Here is a 21559-nt window from a genome sequence, read left to right as displayed (position 1 = left end):
ATGCATGCGGAGACACACAGGGTGCAGTCCACTTCACACAAAATGAAACATGCATGCGGAGACACACAGGGGGGGGGTGTGCAGTCCACTTCACACAAAATGAAGCATGCATGCAGAGACACACCAGGGTGCAAGGATGCTCTCACATCCCAGGTCCTAACAACAAACTCTTTTTCAGTGGTCCATTGTCAATCAATTAGCCAAGGCAACAGGGGTCTGTGAGATGGGGGCGCCTGGGAAAACAATGGGCCGCCCTGTGGTATTACTATTTAATCACTCTTACTAAATAAATAGAGCAGCCCTGAGGTGCTGTCATGTCAAGGGAATTTATAACAACAACAACAACAACAACCCTTCATTTTTTTCATTGGTCATTACCTTCTTTTCCCTTCAGGACAGAGAGGGTTATTACTGTAGCCTTAAGTTCCATCTTTGTGTTTCTTGCCTTTGATTCCCACTCGGACCCTGCCACTTTCTGGCACTAATTTGTCAGGCTGAACAAAGAGGGGATTTGTACCTCCTGTAAGGTCTCAATTAGGAATGGCTTCTGCTGTATTATGTGCCATTCAGAGGAGACACAATGCCGGTAATTACAGGAATTTGCACTAAATGGCTGAAGAATTCACAGCAAAACTCCCCCCTTGCCCCCCCCCCCAGGCTGGAGGGGAAGAAAAAGGAAAGTAACAGCTCTCAATGCCAGAGATGCACAGTCACCAACAGTAGTCCCCAGAGGTTAAACAGCAGCCAGGGAGCAAAACCATAAAAACAATGGTGGGAAAACGGTGCACACCTAGGTCCATTCTTCTTCCTTCCCACGCTCCACTTCAGTTCCACTCATGAGCTCTGCCGAGTGGGACACCCAAACCACGTCCAGATTACAAAACAGTCCCACAAGGAACACTTCTGAAGGTGAGCTTTGCATCTCTGTCACAACTATAAAGTCCCAGGCTCTTCAAATTCTTGCACTCAATTGCTAGGTCTCAAGTGCTGGGAAGTTACTGTTGTGTGCTTGTACCAAGAAAACCATGCATCTGAGCACAAATAAGCAGACGCACATGTTGAATCCCTAAGGAAACAGGCATGCTGTCTGATAGTCTACTTTATAAAGCAGTTACGAATAACCAGATTTAGAACCTTTTATGGGTATGCACATATTTTAATAAGCGGCACAATCATCTTTTAAGCATTAATAATTTAGCATCACAGACTCCTCACTGTCAAATACAATTTTGAATTCCAGCCCATAATTTCAAAGAAGTCTTCTTTTGCAGACGCTTTCCACAGAGGCCATATTAAAGCACCCCAAATAGCAGTACTGCGCACCTTGTCCAGCACGTGCTGCCCTGCTCAAGAGAGCTGTGATGTCATGGTCCAACATGAGACTCAGCCTACAGAGTCTAGCATGCGCTACTCTGCTCAAGAGTGCTGTGATGTCATGATCCAACATGAGACTCGGCCTACAGAGTCCAGCACGTACTGCTCTGCTCAAGAGCGCTATGATGTCATGGTCCAACATGAGACTCGGCCTACAGAGTCCAGCACGTGCTGCTCTGCTCAAGAGCACTGTGATGTCATGGTCCAACATGAGACTCGGCCTACTGAGTCCAGCATGCGCTACTCTGCTCAAGAGCGCTGTGATGTCATGGTCCAACAAGAGACTCAGCCTACTGAGTGTCTTACTTATAGGCCAGAAATATGAGAGATGAGCAGTTTCACAGTCCTACCTGGCACCACCACTGAAGGCTGTGAATGTCATCATGGCTACTGTCTGGCAGTTACCAATGTGATTACTGCATCCATATTTCTGGGGCACTGACCCCAGGCACACAAGTACCAGGCAAGCAGCAAATGATCAAATGCGCACAGGAATGGTTTTCAGATGGTAGGAAGTAGAACTGGCAAGCTTGGGGGTCCCCGGGAGGCAAGCACGAACACGGTTAAGTTTCTGCCGCGAGAGCCTCCTAAGCAGCCGTGGGACTGAGGAGGAGGAAGCAATGCAGCTATCAAACAAAACGAAATCTAACTATCCTAAGTCTAAGCAGAAGGCAAGGAGTATGCCGTCGTGGACCAGCATACAGCTTCAGAACTAACCTCAGGTGTCCATTTTCTCCATGGGGACTCTCTAAAAACATCTGAAAGGATCCAGAGATTTCTTCACTTAGAGAAAGGATTTAGTGAAATGGGACTACTGTCCTGTTTTATATACATAAACATCAGTATTGTGGTTCTTCTGAATCGCTAGTCAGATGACGTCAGAACAAAGAGCCTACTCAGGGCCCCTTCTATGTAACACTGTTTGTTCAGAACATTTAAAGGGGGAAGGACTAAGCAGATATTGAAAACTTAACAATCTACACTAGAGATACACTAAAGCCATGGAGTTCTGTATATTTGCTTCTCAACGTGCAATGCCACTGCTTTTCCACAGTCTCTTGTCATAAGGAGGGTGACAACATACAAGAAGCGGAGCAAGTGATTGAAATTAACAGTGCTAAGGTCATGTGCTACAGCAGTCTAACAAACTGCCTCTGAGGGATTTTGAAAAAACATTCAGATTTGTTTATTAAGTTTTTGTTTTGTTTTTTTTCTTTTGAGACTCTGCCCCCTACAGGACACACAGAATAATTTCCAACCCGAGGCAGAAAACCACTGTCCCTTCCGGTTTAGTACTGGAAATGAAGGTCTGTAAAACTACACCTATCAAGAAGCAGCTGAATATCACACTCCCTGATGGAAAGAGGCAATGAAATAGAACTGATCTTACTTTAGAATGAGCTACACTATACATTACATGGTCTGACTTCCCTCACTTCCCTACTCAGCTATCGTGCAGCAAGCCAAATTTAACAAGCACCAAATTTCGACAGCCTAGGAATGTGTTCTACCTAGGGATCTGGGTGACGCTGCCAGAAAGTGCTATTCTTGCCCGTTATGCAATATTTTCCCTCTTCTACTTATCTTCCTTCCTGCTGCCTCGTCTCTCTTTGCCTTTTCCTGTTTTTAATTGCTCCAACTTTTAGATATACTTAGTTTGTTCTCAAATATTCCCTTCCCTCAATGCAAAACATGGGCAGTGCGCTCTACATTGGGAAGCAAGCCGAGAGAAGCGTGGCAAGAACGAACTAAATGGACGGCCCTGGCAGACGGCCCCAGCCGGTCTGCATTCTCTCACTACACAGTTTCTTAAAGCTATACTCTGGAGACAGCCTTGTGAACAAGACTGAGCTATTCTCTTGTCTTCCAACAGCAAGAGATTTATTGACCCTACGAGCAATCTAATGTCACACAAGTACATTATTAGTTTGGGAAGCCTATCTTCTAAGCAATTATTATTGTTGAATGCCTGAATTCTGAAATGTAATAATATATGCACCAATGAGACCCTGAAACACTAACAATTTCTAAAATAAATAAAAAACAAGACAAATTAAATACACCAAACTACTAAAACTATTGCCCTCTTATTTTAAAACCACTTTCAAAAGTAGCTGGATGATTCATCACAAGGTCTAGTCTGTCATATGTATACACACACACACACACACACACACACACACACACACACACACTAGGTCAGTGTTTCTCCCAATGTGTTTTATTTTCTGAGACAGGTTTTCACTATGTATCCTAGACTGCCTTCAAACTGGCGATCCTCCTCTTTCAGCCTTCCAAGTGCTGGAAATACAGGTATGTGCTGCCACGTCTGGAGGTCCTGCTATTTCTGGCTCAGAGTTTCTCCTTTTGCCAATCCCATCTCTAAGTTCCTACTGCACAGTCATCGAGACCCTCCTTAAAGTCAACTACTTTCCAATAGAAAGGTGGTCATTGTGACTACACTGAATTTAAAGTGTGCATTTTCATTCTGACCACCGCATGCTCTTTTTCAGTGCAGGAGTAAGAACATAAAACCTACTCTTGGCTGGTGGTGAGCTTCTTGTTCATTTCTAAACAGCATACTTAAGTCTAAAACACTTGACTTTAAAACTTCTCAATCAGGTTTCCAATTAAGTCTGTCTTTGTATTAAATTATCGTATAACAAATCTGGGGGTTTAGCAAAGGTGGATTTTAATTCAGCTTACAGTAGATGGACAGAACAGAACACTGGGCTTGAGGCCACTCTGTATGAACCTCACAGAACAGCTCCAGGAACTTGGTTGGGCTTCCCCTATGCCTCAGGGGCCATCTGCTGAATAACACCCTCCTTTTAGGCCGTCCCCACACTGTTTTCAGTGCTGACTTTCTGTAGATTCTACTGTTTCAGGAATTGACAAAGTCAACCTCAGCTGCCAGGTAGGAACATTTGCCTTGCCTAAAAAGCTACAATAGCTACTAGGACTTAACATTCTGTCATGAAACAATCTGTGACATACACAACCACGGTGACTTTTATTCAAGAAGGCAGAGGAAATGGGATCATGGCTGACTCAGGAAGCCTAAATCCCAGTCTGGCTTTGGCCAAGTCGTTTTGACTCACTGACATTCCCCATGGCTTCTATTTACTTTACCATCGAGTATTAGGATGGATGGTTTGGTTTGGTTTGGTTTAGGCTATTTCTGAGGCAAGGTCTCACACTGTAACACTGTAGCCCTGACAGACACTTGATATGTAGCCCCTGCTAGCTTTCAACTCAAAGCAATCCCAACTTAGCCTCCTGTGGGCTCGTAGGATATTTTTTTTTGACAGGGCCTCGTCTCATTCTGTAGCCCTAGTTGGCCTGGAAACCAGCAAATTTTTAATGAAGCATACTCCTTAGAGGAGAGATATTTTTTATGAACATGATTTTAACAATCATCCGTGACTGTCACATGAGGTTTAAAAACGAATTCCCACTGTAGAATTCAGGGATGCTCAGGCATGAGCTTGAGGCTGCAAACGCACTCCATACCTGCACATTTGAAACTCTGAGCAGTGAGTCCTCGCTCCAAAGACAGAGTTGTCAGGATGCTCAGGAAGCTGGTGGTCACGGACTGGCGTTTGTTCTTCCGCTGCTCATGGCCACCTATCTGATCCTTGGCTTTGTTCCTCAGTGTGACTTGCAGGTTTTGCTCAGAACTCCTTGCCACGTTGGCCGCTGTCTTCAGAGCCTCCATCCATTCCTGTGCCCTCTGTCGGGTCTCAGCCCGGAGGCGGAGGACATCTTGGGGGAAAATGACTTGAAAGCAAGAGTCACAACCATCCAGGTTGTCTATCTGCACAGCCAGACACACATCCACATTGTAGCTCAACAAGGGATCCTCATCTAGCTTGCCAGGGTGGAAGGCCATAAGATAGGCCTTGCTCAGCACAAATGTAAATGCCTTCCAGTTATTTTGGACAGTCAATCTGTAGAGTGTCCCTGATTTGAGGATGTTTTGGTACTGTTTGGGGCTATCCAAGACAGGGGAGGACAGCAGCCCACTGGATTTCTTCTGTAAACAGTGGTTCTGTGTACAGTCAACATGATGACCAAGTCCTGGTGAGTTTGCCAGGTCATCCTGCCGGCCCATGTAACTGGGCAGAGCAGCATGCACAACTTCCCAGAGCTTCTGCCCCCAGTCCAGGGCCTCCCACGGGGACTCTGCCTTTAGCTGCAGCTGCGAATTGTCATAGAGAACAGTGTCCACCATCCTGGCCTCAAGATTGCCTAGAACGGAAACGCTCTGGAAGTGTGAGAGCTGGTACGTGGCATGCAGGCTCTGATTCCCACTGCTGTCAAGGCTGTACAAGTGCAGGCCATAGGGTGAGAGTTCAGCGTAGCAGCTTTGCCAGTAACTGTCATGGTTCTTCCTGATCTCCAGATAACCCTTCTTCAGGATGTTTGGGAATGTCTGCTTGTGTTCTAGAAAGAGGAAAAGAAAAGCTAAAGTAATAACTATGAGAAGGCAGGTACATGAAACCAACCACATTGGGGGCTGACATCTTTCTGATTCTGATTAAGCAAACCAGGAATATTAAAATTCCAGGGTGGTAACTAACTGGCAGGATGTATCTGGGGATTCCTCACCCTAGGTGATGAGCAAGTGCACGAGGACATACAGAGTGTACCCTTTCAATGTGACAGCGGCCCGGGTGCGAACAAACGCTGGGAAAGCTGTGACCAGAACAGGTATGCCTTGTGCGTCTAATCACACTGGCCAGGCTCCTCCCTTTCTAGGTGAATTCTGCAGAGTTCTAACCCACAAGAGAGAATTCCCATCACACAAGCCAATCCCTGTTCCGTCTCTTTTTTCCTGGGCTCCTGACGCCAGAAAAGGGAGAGCAGTGTGAACTGTGAGCTGATAAACTGTTCCGCAGGCAAGCCCGTCAGTCCTCCATCAGACCTGGGCTGTCTATCCAGCATCATCTCTACCCTCAGGTCCTCTACAATACCTCTGAGGTGGCAGTTTTCTCTCTGAGTCGGACCCTGCTTATTCTGTGCCCTTGGCTTGCAAGGTTACATCCTGCAGCTTCAGTCAGCGAGCACATACTGAACTTTCCTCCTGACTTCTCTTGCCTTCCCCCATGGCATCTGTAGACATAGGTCCCTGGGTCAGCATCAGGTAGCCCTACTACATTAATCCTCTACCACAGGCTTCTATCAGACTATATTGTTGTAAGTTATTTAATGTCCAGACAAACAATACTTTGTTTTTCAAAGTCTGTCTTTACTAGTGGAGTAAGCTCTCTTCTCTCTAGCACAGCACATAGGACAATGCTTTATCAATACAGTAAGGGGTCCTTAGTAAGTAAAATATTTGTTAGGTGGGTACACATATACACTTGTAATCTTAGCAATGGGAAAACTGAGACAGGAGGATCACAAAGATCATGAGTCCGAAGCTAGCCTGCTACACACTGACCGCCATGCAAGCCTGTACTACAAAGCATGTATCTGTCTCAAATAACCGAAACTGAAAAACGAAAAAAAAACAGTATTTGTTAAGTTAGAAATAAAGCTTCTAGCACAGTATCTGACACATGGGAGGACTAATTCCGTCCCCAGTCTCTTTCCCCACTTCCTCTCCCTTGCACGTTTGTCTGGTCACAGTATCCTTAGGCCATGACAGCTGACACCGAATGCCATGCAGTACGTGGTAGAGAGACTCATGAGAATTTGTTTCTTGAGAAAGGCTTTCATTTTGTAGCCAAGTCTGGCCTCAACCTCAAGATCCTTCTGCCTCAGCTTCCTGGGTGCTTACAGCACAGGTAAGGACGACCATGCCTCGTCTCCTGAGCCTTGGTCTGCCATGACAGAATATCCATGCACGAGAATGGTAAAGAAGTAACCTGGTAGAAACTTTAATGTCTAAGTGGCTTCTCAATCTCTCTGCTGACACATTCTACAGACAGCCACAAACTGAAGATAGGTCACCCTTGAAGGAAGGAGGGAAGGAGCGGAGGAAGGAAGGCCTATCTAGCTCTCATTTTAAAACAGCAAACCAACAGAAGAAGGGAGAGAAAGGCGGTGGAGAAAGGCCTGTTTCAGCTGCTTTACATCCCTGGTCCTAATGTTAATTCATTACTATTTCTATGTTAACTAAAAAGCCGTTAATTTCTCAGAACCCATACTAATCCCTTTGTAGAAAGATAATGGATGCCTACTCTCTGGCAGGCACTCTCTCTCCTGACAATCAGGGGGGAGGCAGAGCTGTCAGAGGCACGACTGTCACCTCTCCCCTCCCATCTCCCTCAGGCTGCCTTCTGCATAGTCAGTTCCTCTGATTCCTCCTGTGACCTGGCGGCTCAGCGTCAAGCCACCTCTCCTGCTTTTAGACTGAGATCGCCGCCTCTTCTTGCCTGAGAGCTTTTGATTGCAGCTACTGGGAATTAATTCCAAGAGTGACTATAACTGTGCTCGGCCCAGCAAGCACATCAAGCCATGGTCTCACTCCTGCCTGAGGTGTGAGCTCAGATGTGGATGACAGGTCACGTGGAAAGGAACAAGAAGTCTCACTAGGAAATCTCCAGGGTATTAAAGCTAATGTGTGCTTCAACATTGTTTTCCCACCCAGTAAGACCTTCCATCTCTGCACTGAGAAAGCTGAGGCAGGAGAGCTTCCATGTCTGAGGCCAGCCTGGGCTACAGTGAGCCGCCTAACAAGAGCCATGAGGACAGAGACGGGGCCAGGAAGCTTCTGGGGAACCCAGTCCTTTCTCAGAGCAGGAATGCTTGTATCATATTTTTTTGGGTTTTGTGCTTGTATAATTAACATCGTTAATCATAGAGGTCTGGGGACTATCATGTCTCTCTCATTTCTGGCAACTACTACTTTCTATTGGATCTGAAGTATATTGTTAAATATTTTTGCTACTGAAAAATCAGGAAAAAAGATGTGTGTGTGTAATTTTGCCATAGTTGGAGTTTCTCCCTAGATCTTATCATTTTAACTAATTTAATTTACACATATATTTTAAAGTGCTTAATTTCACAAGAGAATTTCAATCTTAATGAACATAACTGGTTCAGATAGGATCACTAATAAGATTCACACCATTTCCCGAACAAAAAAAAACAAACAAAAGAAAAAATGCAGACACATGCTCTAAACAAATCACCATAATCACTAACTTTCACGATGAATGGCCACCCAGAAACTCTCCATAAGAAAACTAAGCAGCTAGCAAGCCCCCGGCCACCTCACCTCTGATTCTCTGCCCAGTGCAGCTGCTTCAGGTCGTCCCTCTCCTCCCTGTCGACCACACAGGAATGGCACAAGGACCTGACTCTGCTGACTAAAGGGGAAGGGAGAATGTTCCCGGCAGGGCGGGCGCCAGATTCACTTCTGCATTCTCACCGCCAGAGAATGGTCATTAGTTCCTTTTCATGGCCTCCACCTTCATCAGATTCAATCTGCCTCCTTCCTGGCTGTCTCACAGTTTTCCAAACTATGCTCTCCGTATCTCTCTCAGCCAAAACCCTGCACACATCCCAAGGCACACTTACTCAGTCCACACTTCCAAGCTTGCCCTCCAGTGCAGGCCATCATGGAGACTTCCGAACACACATGGAAAGGGAGCACCATCCAGTGTCGCAAACCACTGGTGTGCGGAGAGAGCTCCACACGTAAAGTGCAAATAAGGACCTGAGTTTGGAGCCTAAGCACCTGTGTAAAAAGCTAGGTAGGGGTGCACAACTGTAATCCCTGCACATGGGGGCTAAGGACTCCAGGCTAGTCAATCCAGCCAAAACCATGAGCTCCAGAGTCAGTGAGAAGCCTGTCTCAGAAAACAAGGTAAAGAGAGACAGAAGGAGGCAGGCACATGATGTTGTTGATCTCTGGTCTACACACACACACACACACACACACACACACACACACACACCCAGGAGGAGAGTACATGCACAAACACACATGCATACTTATGTGTATATCCCACATACATACACACACACACACACTCACACACACACAGAGGAAAGTGTATCCACAAACACACTTGCACACATATTCACACCACACACAGACCCAGGAAAGTATAGTCACAAACATGAGTGCATACATATGCATACACTACCCAAACACACACACACACACACACACACACCAAGTTTCTAGTGTTAATGTTCTGTCACTTCTACCTCTCCCCAACTCTTGGTTTTTATTTCATTTTCCCCCTAGAATGTTTGAAAGTCAACTATTGGCATTACATCACTTCAACTATAAATACTTCAGGATGTATCTGCAAAAAATCAAAATTTCAAATTCATTACATTATTTTCACAATCGCACATGAATAATCCATGTCTGTGGGGTATGGTCTGGCCTTGATAATTCTCTTTAGCATCTGTCACCCTCTCTCACACTCCATCCACAATCCTTCCTGTGTCTCCTAGATAAGCCATGTACATTCTAGCCTCAAAGGTCTCGGAAGTTGCAATACTTTCTGAAATTTCTCCCTCTAGTTCTGATGCTTTATGTACTTACCCTGCACCTTCACCTCCCCGGGAGATCACACTTACTGGGCAAAGGAAAGGAATATTTTCAGTCCTCTGTCACACCACTTCGCTGTATTTTCAGCCAAGAGCTCTGTCCTCCAAGGGCCTCTTTCTCCTCTACACCAGTGGCTGCTCTACCAACATCTGCCAGTGTGTCAACAGGTACCTTGGCTACAATGTCCTATACTTACAGCCCACAGCTGAGGCAATCAAATGGGTCTGAAAGGGAAGTTCACACTATGAAGCCCAAGGTGCTCAAAGCCTTGCAACAAGTACAGAAAATGGGTTCCGAACCTCAGAAGAGAGCTCCATCTGAGTAGCTCTGGTTAAGGCGTGGAGCGGAGGTGGACACGGAGGAAAGGATGGAGTTGGTTACTGAGCACAGGCAGAAAGGGGGAGTTGCACTCCAAATGGTGGGCCCTTCTTTCCTTATTGGTTTATACTCCATCTCTCCTCAAGTTGACCCCTTTTACTCTTTATGTGTCCTGCTTTCTCTCCATCACCACAGTCTCACCTCACTTGATAAGGACGAGCAGAGCCACCTAACTGCTTTACACTCCCTCCCCAGAGTCTAGCTCTGAAGTCCAGGCCTCTTCCTGTCACAGCCTCCTGATGCTGTATCACCGGCTTCTTTAGTCCTCTGTCCAGCAATCACTATATGCATGTGCCATGGAAGCCTGAGGAGACCCAGTAAACTGCATCCCTCTACATCCCTCTTCTTCACCAAAGCTTCAAACCAACCAGACACCAGGTAGACAGACACATGAGGATAAAATGATAAGCTGCCTGGAGGATGCAGCTTACGCTTGTAGCAATCGCGACACTGGGATTACAGGGCAGTGTCACAAGTAGCCCGCGTGAGCCACAGCCTTCCCTCCTGAGGGACTCACATGAAAGGAGACGGCACGCAAGAGCAGATCAGGAGCAGAACTGGGGCTTCCTGTGAGAGAGACTGTCACTTAGTTCCTCTCCTTAAGTTGCCAAGAGGTCACTCCTCCTTCCCAGGGTGGAGCATACAAATGAAAGCCCACGGCTAGTCTAATCGGTGGCACGTACACACACACTAAAGGCTACTAACTGGAAAGGTGGCTACCCTACCCCACCCTTTACATTTGAAGCATACCACATTAAGGCAATGTGTCTGATTTGAATATCCTCCGTAACCTGAGCCCCTACTCTCTCCTACAGGTCAGTTCCCGGCCATCCACTCTGTGGGAATGTTCTCTTCACCTGGGGTTTGTAAGCAGCCTTCAATTCTCAGCTGAAATACCCTTCCTCACTGAAGACTACTCTGGCATCCTACATCACCAACATTTCTCTTTTCCTTGCCATATTTAGCCCATAAAACACAGCTGCCAGCTGTCCAATTTGTTTCACATTAAGGTTTTTGATAATGTCCAAGGCAGAAGTAGGAAAAACACTTTGAACTAATTTTAAGCCTTTGTTCTCTTCAGGCACAGGAGAGAAGGGAAGCTAACAAGCTGGCATTAATCGGGCACTGACTAGTAAGCATATGAAGGCAGGACACTGTGGGAGTCATTCTGAGTATGCTCCATGACGCCAGCACACTTCTGGCCTGCATAATACAGTCACTATCCCCAAGACTCAGCTTAAAAAACATGTTCTGGCCGGGCGGTGGTGGCGCACGCCTTTAATCCCAGCACTCGGGAGGCAGAGGCAGGCGGATCTCTGTGAGTTTGAGGCCAGCCTGGTCTATAAGAGCTAGTTCCAGGACAGGAACCAAAAAGCTACGGAGAAACCCTGTCTCGAAAATCAAAAAAAAAAAAAAAAAGTATTCTGCCAGAAAAGATTTTTTGATGCCGACATCAGATAATACCTTTTTATAGTTATACTGGAGAACTTTCTTTATGGGCAAAGAGTGGGTATATTATTTGTTCTCCCTCATAAACCTAGAAAAAAGGCAGGTCACCTGCCTAGGCTCTAAGACAAATATGGGCCAGATATGTTAATTCTTTGTGGTAGGCAGTAGTAGCCACGGTCAATTCAGTCCTGGTCAACGTCTCTCCTCTAGACGTAAACTGACTAGGAGGTCACAAACCCAACTTTTTAACCTAATAAGCAATCTCAAACATGAGCTTTTATGTTAGTACAGGCCACAGTGAACTTCCTGTTCTGGCTCTATAATTTAAAGAAAATAAACGTAAAAAATCTCCCTTACTTAGATTTAAAGACTGGCATTCCATCAGCACGTCTTTGTGCACTAAGAGAATTGTAGACACCCATGATCAGAAGGAGCTCACTCTCTCAACTCCAGCTAAGGGCAAATGCTTCACCAGGACAGCCTAAATTTTGTTCAGATATGGTGGCAATATGTTCAGGAGAGATGACTTCCCTGGCCTGAGGAAAGAATCATAATTTGTTTAAACCTCTTACAATACCCTATTGCCCTTCACTAGAAATTACTTTGAGATTGGGCACGCCACCCAGTCTGAAACTAGAAAAGAGACTCAAAAGAGTTGCTGTCTCTGCCTGAGTTTCATATAAGAAGTCTTAGGGCTGCTGCAGCCATGTGGTACCAATGAATGGAGAAAAGAGGCATCATTAATATACTGAGAAGAACAGAGCAAACAGGTAAGAAGCCATGGGACCGCCCCTCTCTGGAATTTTGGCTAAGAGTTGTTGCACATAGTGCCTGGCATTTGCCAAGTATTCAATTACCGATGAGAAGGAAAAGATATTAACGGCCTTACAATTACAGGCTCTGCCACACGCCACTCTTCGCTGGGTTTTGAAAACATTCTGATTTAAGATTTGCAAAGAGGTTCAAGGAAAGAATTATGTTACCAAGTGGGAACATTGAGAGTAGACCTCTAATCTGCAGAACTTCAATCTGGACCAAACGGTTTTATCTATGGTAGAGCAAGTAAGTCCTAAGCATCCTAGAGTCGTGAGGCAGTGTGACAGAGCAGACACATGTCCTCTCGGGGTCAGGCCTAGCCACATGATTGCAGGTCAGTTCACATGTCTAAGTCTCCATTTCCCCATTTCCAGAATTAGGTCAATATCCCCCATTAGATTAAATTACTGTGAATATTAAATAAAACAATGAATGAACACTTTTTTTTCTTTTTTCTTTTTGTTTTTTTTGAGACAGGATCTTTTTTGAGACAGCCCTAGCTGCCCCGGAACTCACTCTGTCGACCAGACTGGCCTCAAACTCACAGAGATCCGCCTGCCTCTGGCCCTCAAGTGCTGGGGTGACACCACTACCTGGCAAAACAAACACTTCTTAGCAAGAGGCTGGATACAAATTAACTCTCATTAAATGGTAGCTCTTACTAAGAGTATTAATAACAAATTTTATTCAACTTGACACAGCTAAAGATAAGGAGAAAAACAGAAGCCATTTCCATTTTAGGAAGAAAATGTAGCTATTCTGTCCTGGTTTCATTTAAATTATTTCCTTTATTTTTTGAGATTATAACATATCATTTTCTTTTTCTTTCCTCCTTTCAAACCTCCCCATATGCCACTCCTTGCTCTCTTTAAAATTCATGGCTTTTTGTCATTAATGGTTACATGTATATATGTATGTATCTATATACATATACATTCCTAAATACACAAATACAACCTACTCTGTATGTGTGTATGTTTTCAGGACTAGTAATGTCAGAAGCTACACCATAAGCTATGCCAACATTAATGCCATGAACTGAGGAAGAACAGCAGACACACTGGAGTGGACAAGGAGAACCAAGCCTACAGGAAGAAGCACAGACGGCTAAGGAGTGCAGAGAGTGGAGACAGTCTCTCCCGAGGAAGGGCGCTCTATTCATTGCCTGCCCTGGCTTACCTACGCGCTAACACAAGGACTTCAACCTCTTAAGGGCTAAGAAGATGGCTCAGTTGGGAAAGCGCTTGTCATGGAAGCATGAAAATCTGACTTCCGTCTCCAGGTGTGGCAGCAGGTACCTGTAACCCCAGCTCTGGGAAGCTGGGACAGAAGGGTCCCCTGAGGCTTGCTAGCCAGCCAGTCTGCAAGAATCAGCAAGAGCCAGGTTAAATAAGAAACCCTACCTCAGAAAGTAAGGTAGACAGTGATAGAGGAAGACATTTGATAGGGCTCTCTGGCCTCCACGCGGGCATACACATGCACACACGTGCACATGCACGCACACACGTGCACATGCACGCACACACGTGCACACGCATGCGCACACGTGCACTTTAACTTTCCACATGCTTATATTTGGTCTAGTACAAAGTTTTCTACAATATGGTTCACATCTTTAAAGGGCTTTCTAGGAGATGGATAGAAAGCAAATAACTATAATATACAACAGAGTAAGATGTGCTTGGAAGAAAAAACTGGGATCCTGAAGAAGGAAAAAAGCAGAAGTCTGAGGAACAGTGTGGCATTTGAGCTAGTCCTTGAGAGATGAGGGAGCATAAAGGGCAAAGAGAACCTCCTGTCATAAAGACACAGCTGGGACAGAAGCAGGATCCGGAAAGCACATGGTACATCTGAAAATGACAGAGTCACAGCAGAGAAAGGCACAGGTAATATGGCGGGAAAGACACCGGAATGCGTCGTAAAGTCCACACAACTTCACAAGTAATGGTGAGCTATGTATGGTTTCTTTCGTTCTTTTTTTCAATTTTATGCCTTTTTTTTTATAATATGAACCTTTCGCCTACAGGTATGTCTGTTTCGCATATGTGTGTGGAGGTCAGGGAGGGCATCAGATCTCCAAGAACAGGAGCTACGGGCAGCTGTGCACCACCGTATGGGTGCTGGGAATCAAATCTGGATCCTCTGCAAGAGCAGCCAGTGCTCCTGACCTCTGAACCATCTTTCCAGTCCTGTCTATTTCATTTCTATGAACACAGTAGCACATAATGATCTGTGTTTTAGAAAGATGACTCTGGCAGTTTGAAAACTTAATAACCACAGCTTTTCCAGTCAAAAGAAAATAAAATGCATTAAGAGGATACCCACAAAGACCATCAAACACTCCGTTTTTACGGGTCCCTTCCATAAGAACGCAGGCCATCAGTGAAGCACAGTGGGACTCATGGCTGCGGCAGCCAACACGGGATCATTAGCCAGTGGAAACTGTATGACCATACACAATCAACTTCCTGTGACCTATTTTAGCAACTTCTTTGTACTGACTAATCTATTGGAGGGTGAATCACAAAATTCAGAATTCAGCAAGAGACTGTGTCCTGGTGACCTCCCTTATTCCAACCCTGCATGAATATTTCCTTCTCTCCTGGCTCAGGGGCTTTTGAGAAACAGCATAATTGAAAAAGCAGTCATTTTAGTACAAGTTCCAAAAATTTGTCTTTTTTTTTTTTTTTAATGAAAGATGGAAAAAAGAGAACTGAAGTAGTGTCACAAAGCTCAGGATGAAGGACCTGACTGCAGCGGTCTGTCTGGCCACAAAGAAAACCCCCGCTTGAGGCCTTCTCCTCAAGTCCTCAGAACAAGAAAACACCGCCCAGGAGCTGACCGGGTCACCAGAGCGGCACCTACGGAAACAAAAGCTCAGCTGACCACTGGCCTTGCGAAGCAGATGAAAACGGGAGCACAGTCAGGGAGGAAAAGTGAGTTCCATTCTGGCAGTTTGTTGAGTTTCGGGCTCTATAGCGAATACAAAAGATTCCTTTAATTTTTTTATTTAAAATGTTACCACTGCAGTTCATGCGGCAGTACTTACCAGTTATACAGAAACTCCCACTCGTTCAAAAACTCTAACCATCCTTGTTTCCGTCGAGACCTTTAATTATTGATCTGAATACAGCAATTAGTTCCCGCACAAGCACGGGGCAGAATCTGCTCAAACATACCATAGAATGGAGCAGTTTTAGGCTGGGAAGCACTTCAAAGATAATTGAATCTGTCTCAGTAGGTTTGTAGAGAGACGGTAAGATGGTTTTTGAACCTATATGGTGGGTGATCAGAAGCAGAGTTGGGGTCAGACTCCTGAGTCTTTCTAGACAGTCTCATCTTCATCTACCATGTGTCTTCACTTACAGGTGTGTGTGTGTGTGCATACAATCCATTATTCATATATAAAAACATATCTTGCTGGGTGGTGGTGGCACAACCTTTAATCGCAGCACTCAGGAGGTAGAGGCGGGTGAATCTCTGCAAGTTCAAGGCGACCCTGGTCTACAGAGCAAGTTCCAGGACAGTCAGGGCTGTTACACACAGAAACCCTGTCTCAAGGAAGAAAAAAAAAACACCCTATCTAACAGCCACATGTTCAATGGATTTTAAACTGTGTTTGTTTGGACTTCATTCTGTGATGGCAGGACTCCACCTTCTTCATCCTCTGAGTGCACTGTTCCTCGGGGAATAACAAGACAGTGACACAGGACAGTGGAAGGACATTAAAGACAGACACTCATCTGTCATCATTCCTTAAGAGCATGGCTTTATATATACAACTAAGATTAGTGCTTGGGTTGGAATAAGATTTTTTTCTTTTTTTTTTTTTTTTTTTTTTGGTTTTTCAAGACAGAGTTTCTCTGTGTAGTAGCTCTGGCGGTCCTGGAACTCACTCCGTAGACCAGGCTGGCCTTAAACTCACTGAGATCTGCCTACCTCTACCTCCTGAGTACTGGGATTAAAGGTGTGTGCCACCATGCCTGGCAGAAATCAGACATTCTTATGGTAGAGTCAAAGTCCTCAGAGTGGCAAAGCTGCCTGGGTACTGTGGACAGCAGGATTAAGATGCTGGGCCTAAGGAAGCTTCGGGCTCCACCACATACTCTGAAATCCTTTATAATAACTGTTGCCACTTTGCCTTTTTAGGTCTGTTTCTTTCTATCATTTTATGACCCACCCTTACATTTATTAGCCAGTCATTTTCAGATAGTGCACACTGTAATAATGAGATTGGATTCAAGCCATACCCCATGGTTGGACCCCCTGAAGCATCCTCTCTCCACTAGCCAACATTCCTTTTGAAAGAGTTAGCCCTGGTCTGCCTATGTCTGAGGCAATGCAGTCTCCAGAATGCATTCACAGGCATCTAAAATCAGGCAGTCAAACCATGTGACAAGACCCCAAATGTCAGCTCAAACCTTACTGCCTCCCCAGTGTCTGCTATGTTCTGGGTGTCTCTGCCACTGGGAACTCACCCTGTGGGACAGCCATGACCCCAGAGATTGGCTGATTTCTGTGCCTCCAAATCCACGGGGTCAATTCATATCAGCTCTCTGCACAGACCGAGATGAGAACTGTATACTCCAAAGAATGGATGGTGAGCCTAGTCTAGAATGCCTTCCTACTCTTAGCCTAAGTATTGGAGGCCCCTGCTCTTTACCTGGTAGGCAATAAAAACATGAGACATCTTGCTTGTTCCCCAGAACTTGTCTGAAAGAAAAGATGTGAGAAGCCTGCCATGCCATTTGCCCAAGTTTGTCTATTCATGTTGTAATGACCAAGCAGTGGCTAAGATACGTCATTCTAAGCCTGCAAAGTTCGTATGCTATAATTTCCTTTTCAAACTCACTACTTATATTTCATTATAAATTAGTATTCAGAATTTTAAAACTCAAGAACTAAAGAATAACAATCACAAGTCAGGAGTGGTGGTACACACCTTTAAACCCAGCACTCAGAGAGATCTCTTTAAGTTCAAGGCTAGTTTGCTCAACAGAAAGAGAAAGAGAGAGAGAGTTCAGGATAGCCAGGGTTACACAAAGAAACCCTGTCTTGAAAAGAAATAAGCAAAATAAAAAAGAGTAATGATCACGGTTTGTCAGATGCTCAAGGGGAAAGACCAGAGCATTAGAGATGTCAAGTTTGCATGATTCATGAATTTATAATCAGAACAAACTAGAAAAATAAGGTTGGAAATATGATAACCTCTTCTTCTGGGTCCTGTCGAGGACCTACAAATGGCTAAGGTGACTTAAGACAAAATTCCATGTGAATTCTAACAGACAATCTACTAAGGTTATTTGCTAGTTGAAGAGTTTTCCTATTACATAAATGTAACAGATCAAATACAAAGTTATCAGGTCTTTCAGGCACAGGGGTCCCAGCGATGTGTTGTCTCCTAAGTCTCGAAATCAAGTCACCACATCCTTGCTTTACAATATCCCTTTCCTTCTGGTCCTACAGTCGTAACGTCCCTCCCTCCCCCAGCTGTTCCTGAAGATCTGTGAGCTTAGAACAGTGGTTCTCAACTGGTGAGTCACAACTCCATTGGAAGTTGCATCTCAGATATTTACACTAATTTATAACAGTAGCAAAATTACAATTATGAAGTAGCAAAGTAATAAGTGTATGGTCAGGGATCAACACCACATGAGGAACTATATCAAAGAATCCTAGCATTAGGAAGGTTGAGAACCATTACCATTGCTCTAGGAGGAAAGATGAGGAATGGCAAGTTGTGGATTTGACAGGGAAGAAGAGTCTTGAAAGGTGACTTTGTATCGAATGTGGAATTGTGGCATGTCATGGACAGAAACCTTGCATTCTCTTATCTATATTCAAACTGATATCTTGTCTCAGATTACACTTACAAATTAAGCTTACTTATTAAATTGTTAAATATATCACTTGACTTACCAAACAGGTATGGCAGGTATAGAAGTAATAAAGGGACTACAGAGATTACTCAGTGGTTAAGAGCTCTTGTTGCTTTCAGTTCCCAGCACCCACATGGTGGCTCACAACTAGCTGTATGCCAGCTCCTGGAGATCCAGGGACATTGCACTCACACAGTGCTCACACATAAAACTTAAAGTTTTTTGAATTAGCAGTGGAGCAAAAATGACAATAAAGGCTAAGAGGTAGCTTCATGGCAGAATGTTTACCTAGCAAGCCAAAATTGAATTCCTGGAACTACTAAAAAACAAAACAAACAACAACAACAAAAAATTATATAAATACATGCACATACACACAGAGAACCAACCAGGGGCTGGAGGAGTGCAGAGGAAGCTGGTAGCAGAGCACTTGCTTAAATATTCAAGACCCCAGGTTCAGTTCAAAGAACTAGAAAGCATGAACACATGCACGCATGCACACACATACACACAAACGCACACACACACACACACACACCCCAATGAGTTGAGGTGAAGCCATTTAAATTTAAGAGTTGAGTAAAGAATCATCAGTAATAAAACTTGGTAGTCATAAAGTTGTTCTTTATCTTGAAGGAAAATGCTGTGGTAAATGGAAAGATGGCTTTTTATGTCACTTAGGAGAATATGTGTGTGAGTACAGTCTGACACACAGATGCACACATCTGTGTATAAACTGGAGGAAAATGAAAGGCCCTACACCACAAGACCCAACTGCCACTGGCTCTTCTCCTCTAACCTCTCCACCACATTCCTACAGGGCTGGGTATCAAACCCATGGCCTTGTTCATGCTAGGCAAGTGTTCTACAATTGGGTTACACCTGCCCTTTCTCTCCCATGTTCACTCTATGAGTCTATCATCTCCATAACTTCTTCTGAATATCCACGTCCTTCACTTCATGTTCTCCGCAAGCTCTTCTGGAGCAGTCTAGCTCACTGTGCCTTCTGCTTCTTCCGTCCTCTTAGAGACACTGACACTCGCTTGGATGTGGAATAAAACAACATTTCAGTTGGCCATCTATTGTCTCTCATTTTGAGTAATTTCCCCAGACTTCACTGACACTGACCCCTTGAGCAGAGTCTCCAGACACCTTAAACACACCAGGGGGTGAGGCTGATAGAGTCCAGCGTCTGACCTGGCAACCATCTGATATGAATGAGCAGTACCACACAGTGCTCAGTATGAGGGTATTCTAACATAGACAATTAGGAAGAGAGACTTAACCAGAGTCGTAATTTCACTAAATACGTCTTCTGAAGACAAAAGATAGCTGATCTGAAGCAAAGAACAAAATATTGGAGCGAGAAGCCAGGTGTGGCTGCTGGAGAGTTGGTAGGTGTAAGGGAGACAGAGCAATGAGCAGTGCTCACTAAAGCGGATATAAAACATACCTGTATTTCCTTGAGCATCTTCAATCTTACTGGGTGAATGCAACAGAAAAGATGGCCTGGCAAAGTGAGGGCCTTGAAGGGACAGCTGCTGCTGCTGCTGCAAAGGCATGGTGCTAAGGACTACCCGCCAGTCTACGTGGGTGACATCAGACCTGGACCGAGCATGTCCTGGCTTGAAAGCCGTGGTCTCATCTAGTAAATCATTCACAGAGCGAGGTCTGTCCCTCCGACGCTGGCAGATGTTGAAAAAGTTGAAGGTTGATGCTTCTTTTTGTTCCATCCAGGAAAGGTTATCTGGGGCTGTCCCTCTCTGGACCATAAGCTGTTCTTTGGCAGGGAAGACATTTTGAGCTTTGGTTTCTAGGAGCCTGCTCTTACAGTGGTCCCAAATCATGGTCCCCTTGCCTAGGGAGGCAACATTTCTCAAAGCACCATTGTCTGTTATGCTACTGAGTACCTCACGCCCCACCAGTTCAGGGACTTCCTGAATCCCATAAACTTCTGCTTGCTGCACAGCCTTTTCCAGCTTACTATCGAAAGTACTAAAGAAGTCCTCGGTCACCTCCAAGGCAGGGCTGATGTCATCCACTTCCAAAGCTTCCATGACCCAGGGTCCAAGAGGTCTAAGTCCCCTAAACTGCTTCAGGAAAGGCTGTCACGAACATTCAGCCAAAAGAGAGCAATGGTTCATGGGTGCAGCTGAGGAAACAAGTGGCCGTGACCTTCACCTGGCCATGTAGGGGCTTATTCATGAGTCATCAAAGCGGCGCCGCACCAATCTTCCATTTCCTGGAAGAACACAAACAAGACAGCGTTGGCACACACAGGTCTGTGCAGTCACTTTCCCTGTTCCCAGCTTCTACACAGCCACGCACACGGGGGCACGGGCAGCACACAGCCGCCTACTGTCAGGAATGCGCACGGCTCTCTACTTTGTGTGAGAACTCAGCAGAGCAGGGCACATCTCCCTGATGAGGGGAACAAGGCCAGCTGCTTTTATCCACACAGAGCGGCCTTTGAGGGCAGTTGTAAAGACAAAACCCTCTCATCTGTTGAATGAAAATAGTAAGCAAAAGACACGAGGGAGTCTGTGGCTGACATCTGAAGTCATGAATGCTTTCCCAACACTGAGATTACTCACGGTCTATCGGTGAGAAGGTACAGGGAGAAGTAGAGAGGTAGGCTGTGCTTTGACTAACCCTGAATGTAAAATCACCAGCTTGTGCCTCCCCGGACCAGAAAGCCTAATGGTGACTCTGGTCCTCAGAATTTCCCAATTCTTCTGGGAAAAGGTTCCTAGTACCAAACTCCCTGGCTTCTAGCCTGATCTCAGAGTACAGGTCTAATCTGATATTAAAGGTCAGGGGTTTATAAACCTCTCATGGAATTGGAAGCTGGGCCAAAAAGCCTATGGTAAAATTATGGCCCAAGTGGCAGGCTTTAGTTCATCATTTCCTCTCTCTGGACCTGAGCAGAAAGAATGCCACATGAGAAGCGCTGTCCCTCCGTGGTTGGTATAACTAGAGTAGACCTTGATTGTGGTACCACCCACCACTGCAGACAGCAACAGCACACACCTATTTAAACTCAGCAGTCTAGGTTCCTCAGGCACTCTGCTGCATTTCACGTGCTCAGAGGTCACATACACATACCTGTATGTCTTCAGTACCCAGAAGTCACATACACATACCT

The 21559-nt window shown here is 45.1% G+C and overlaps 1 protein-coding gene across 1 annotated transcript in view; it reads right to left on the bottom strand.

Moving 5' to 3' along the window:
- Plekhm3 (pleckstrin homology domain containing M3) overlaps window positions 1-21559 on the bottom strand; it is a 156383-nt gene that overhangs the window by 113696 nt on the left and 21128 nt on the right. Inside the window, exons 2-3 of the mRNA XM_005361468.3 lie at window positions 19868-20656; window positions 4888-5820 (exon numbers count right to left, since the gene is read on the bottom strand). Of these exons, the coding sequence (XP_005361525.1) occupies window positions 4888-5820; window positions 19868-20471 (1537 nt within the window). The 5' untranslated portion in view covers window positions 20472-20656. The remainder of the gene's footprint in view (window positions 1-4887; window positions 5821-19867; window positions 20657-21559) is intronic.

Source organism: Microtus ochrogaster, linkage group LG4 (assembly GCF_000317375.1).
Source record: "Microtus ochrogaster isolate Prairie Vole_2 linkage group LG4, MicOch1.0, whole genome shotgun sequence".
Classification (NCBI taxonomy): Eukaryota; Metazoa; Chordata; class Mammalia; order Rodentia; family Cricetidae; genus Microtus; species Microtus ochrogaster.
This window is presented reverse-complemented; position numbering and strand designations above follow the sequence as displayed.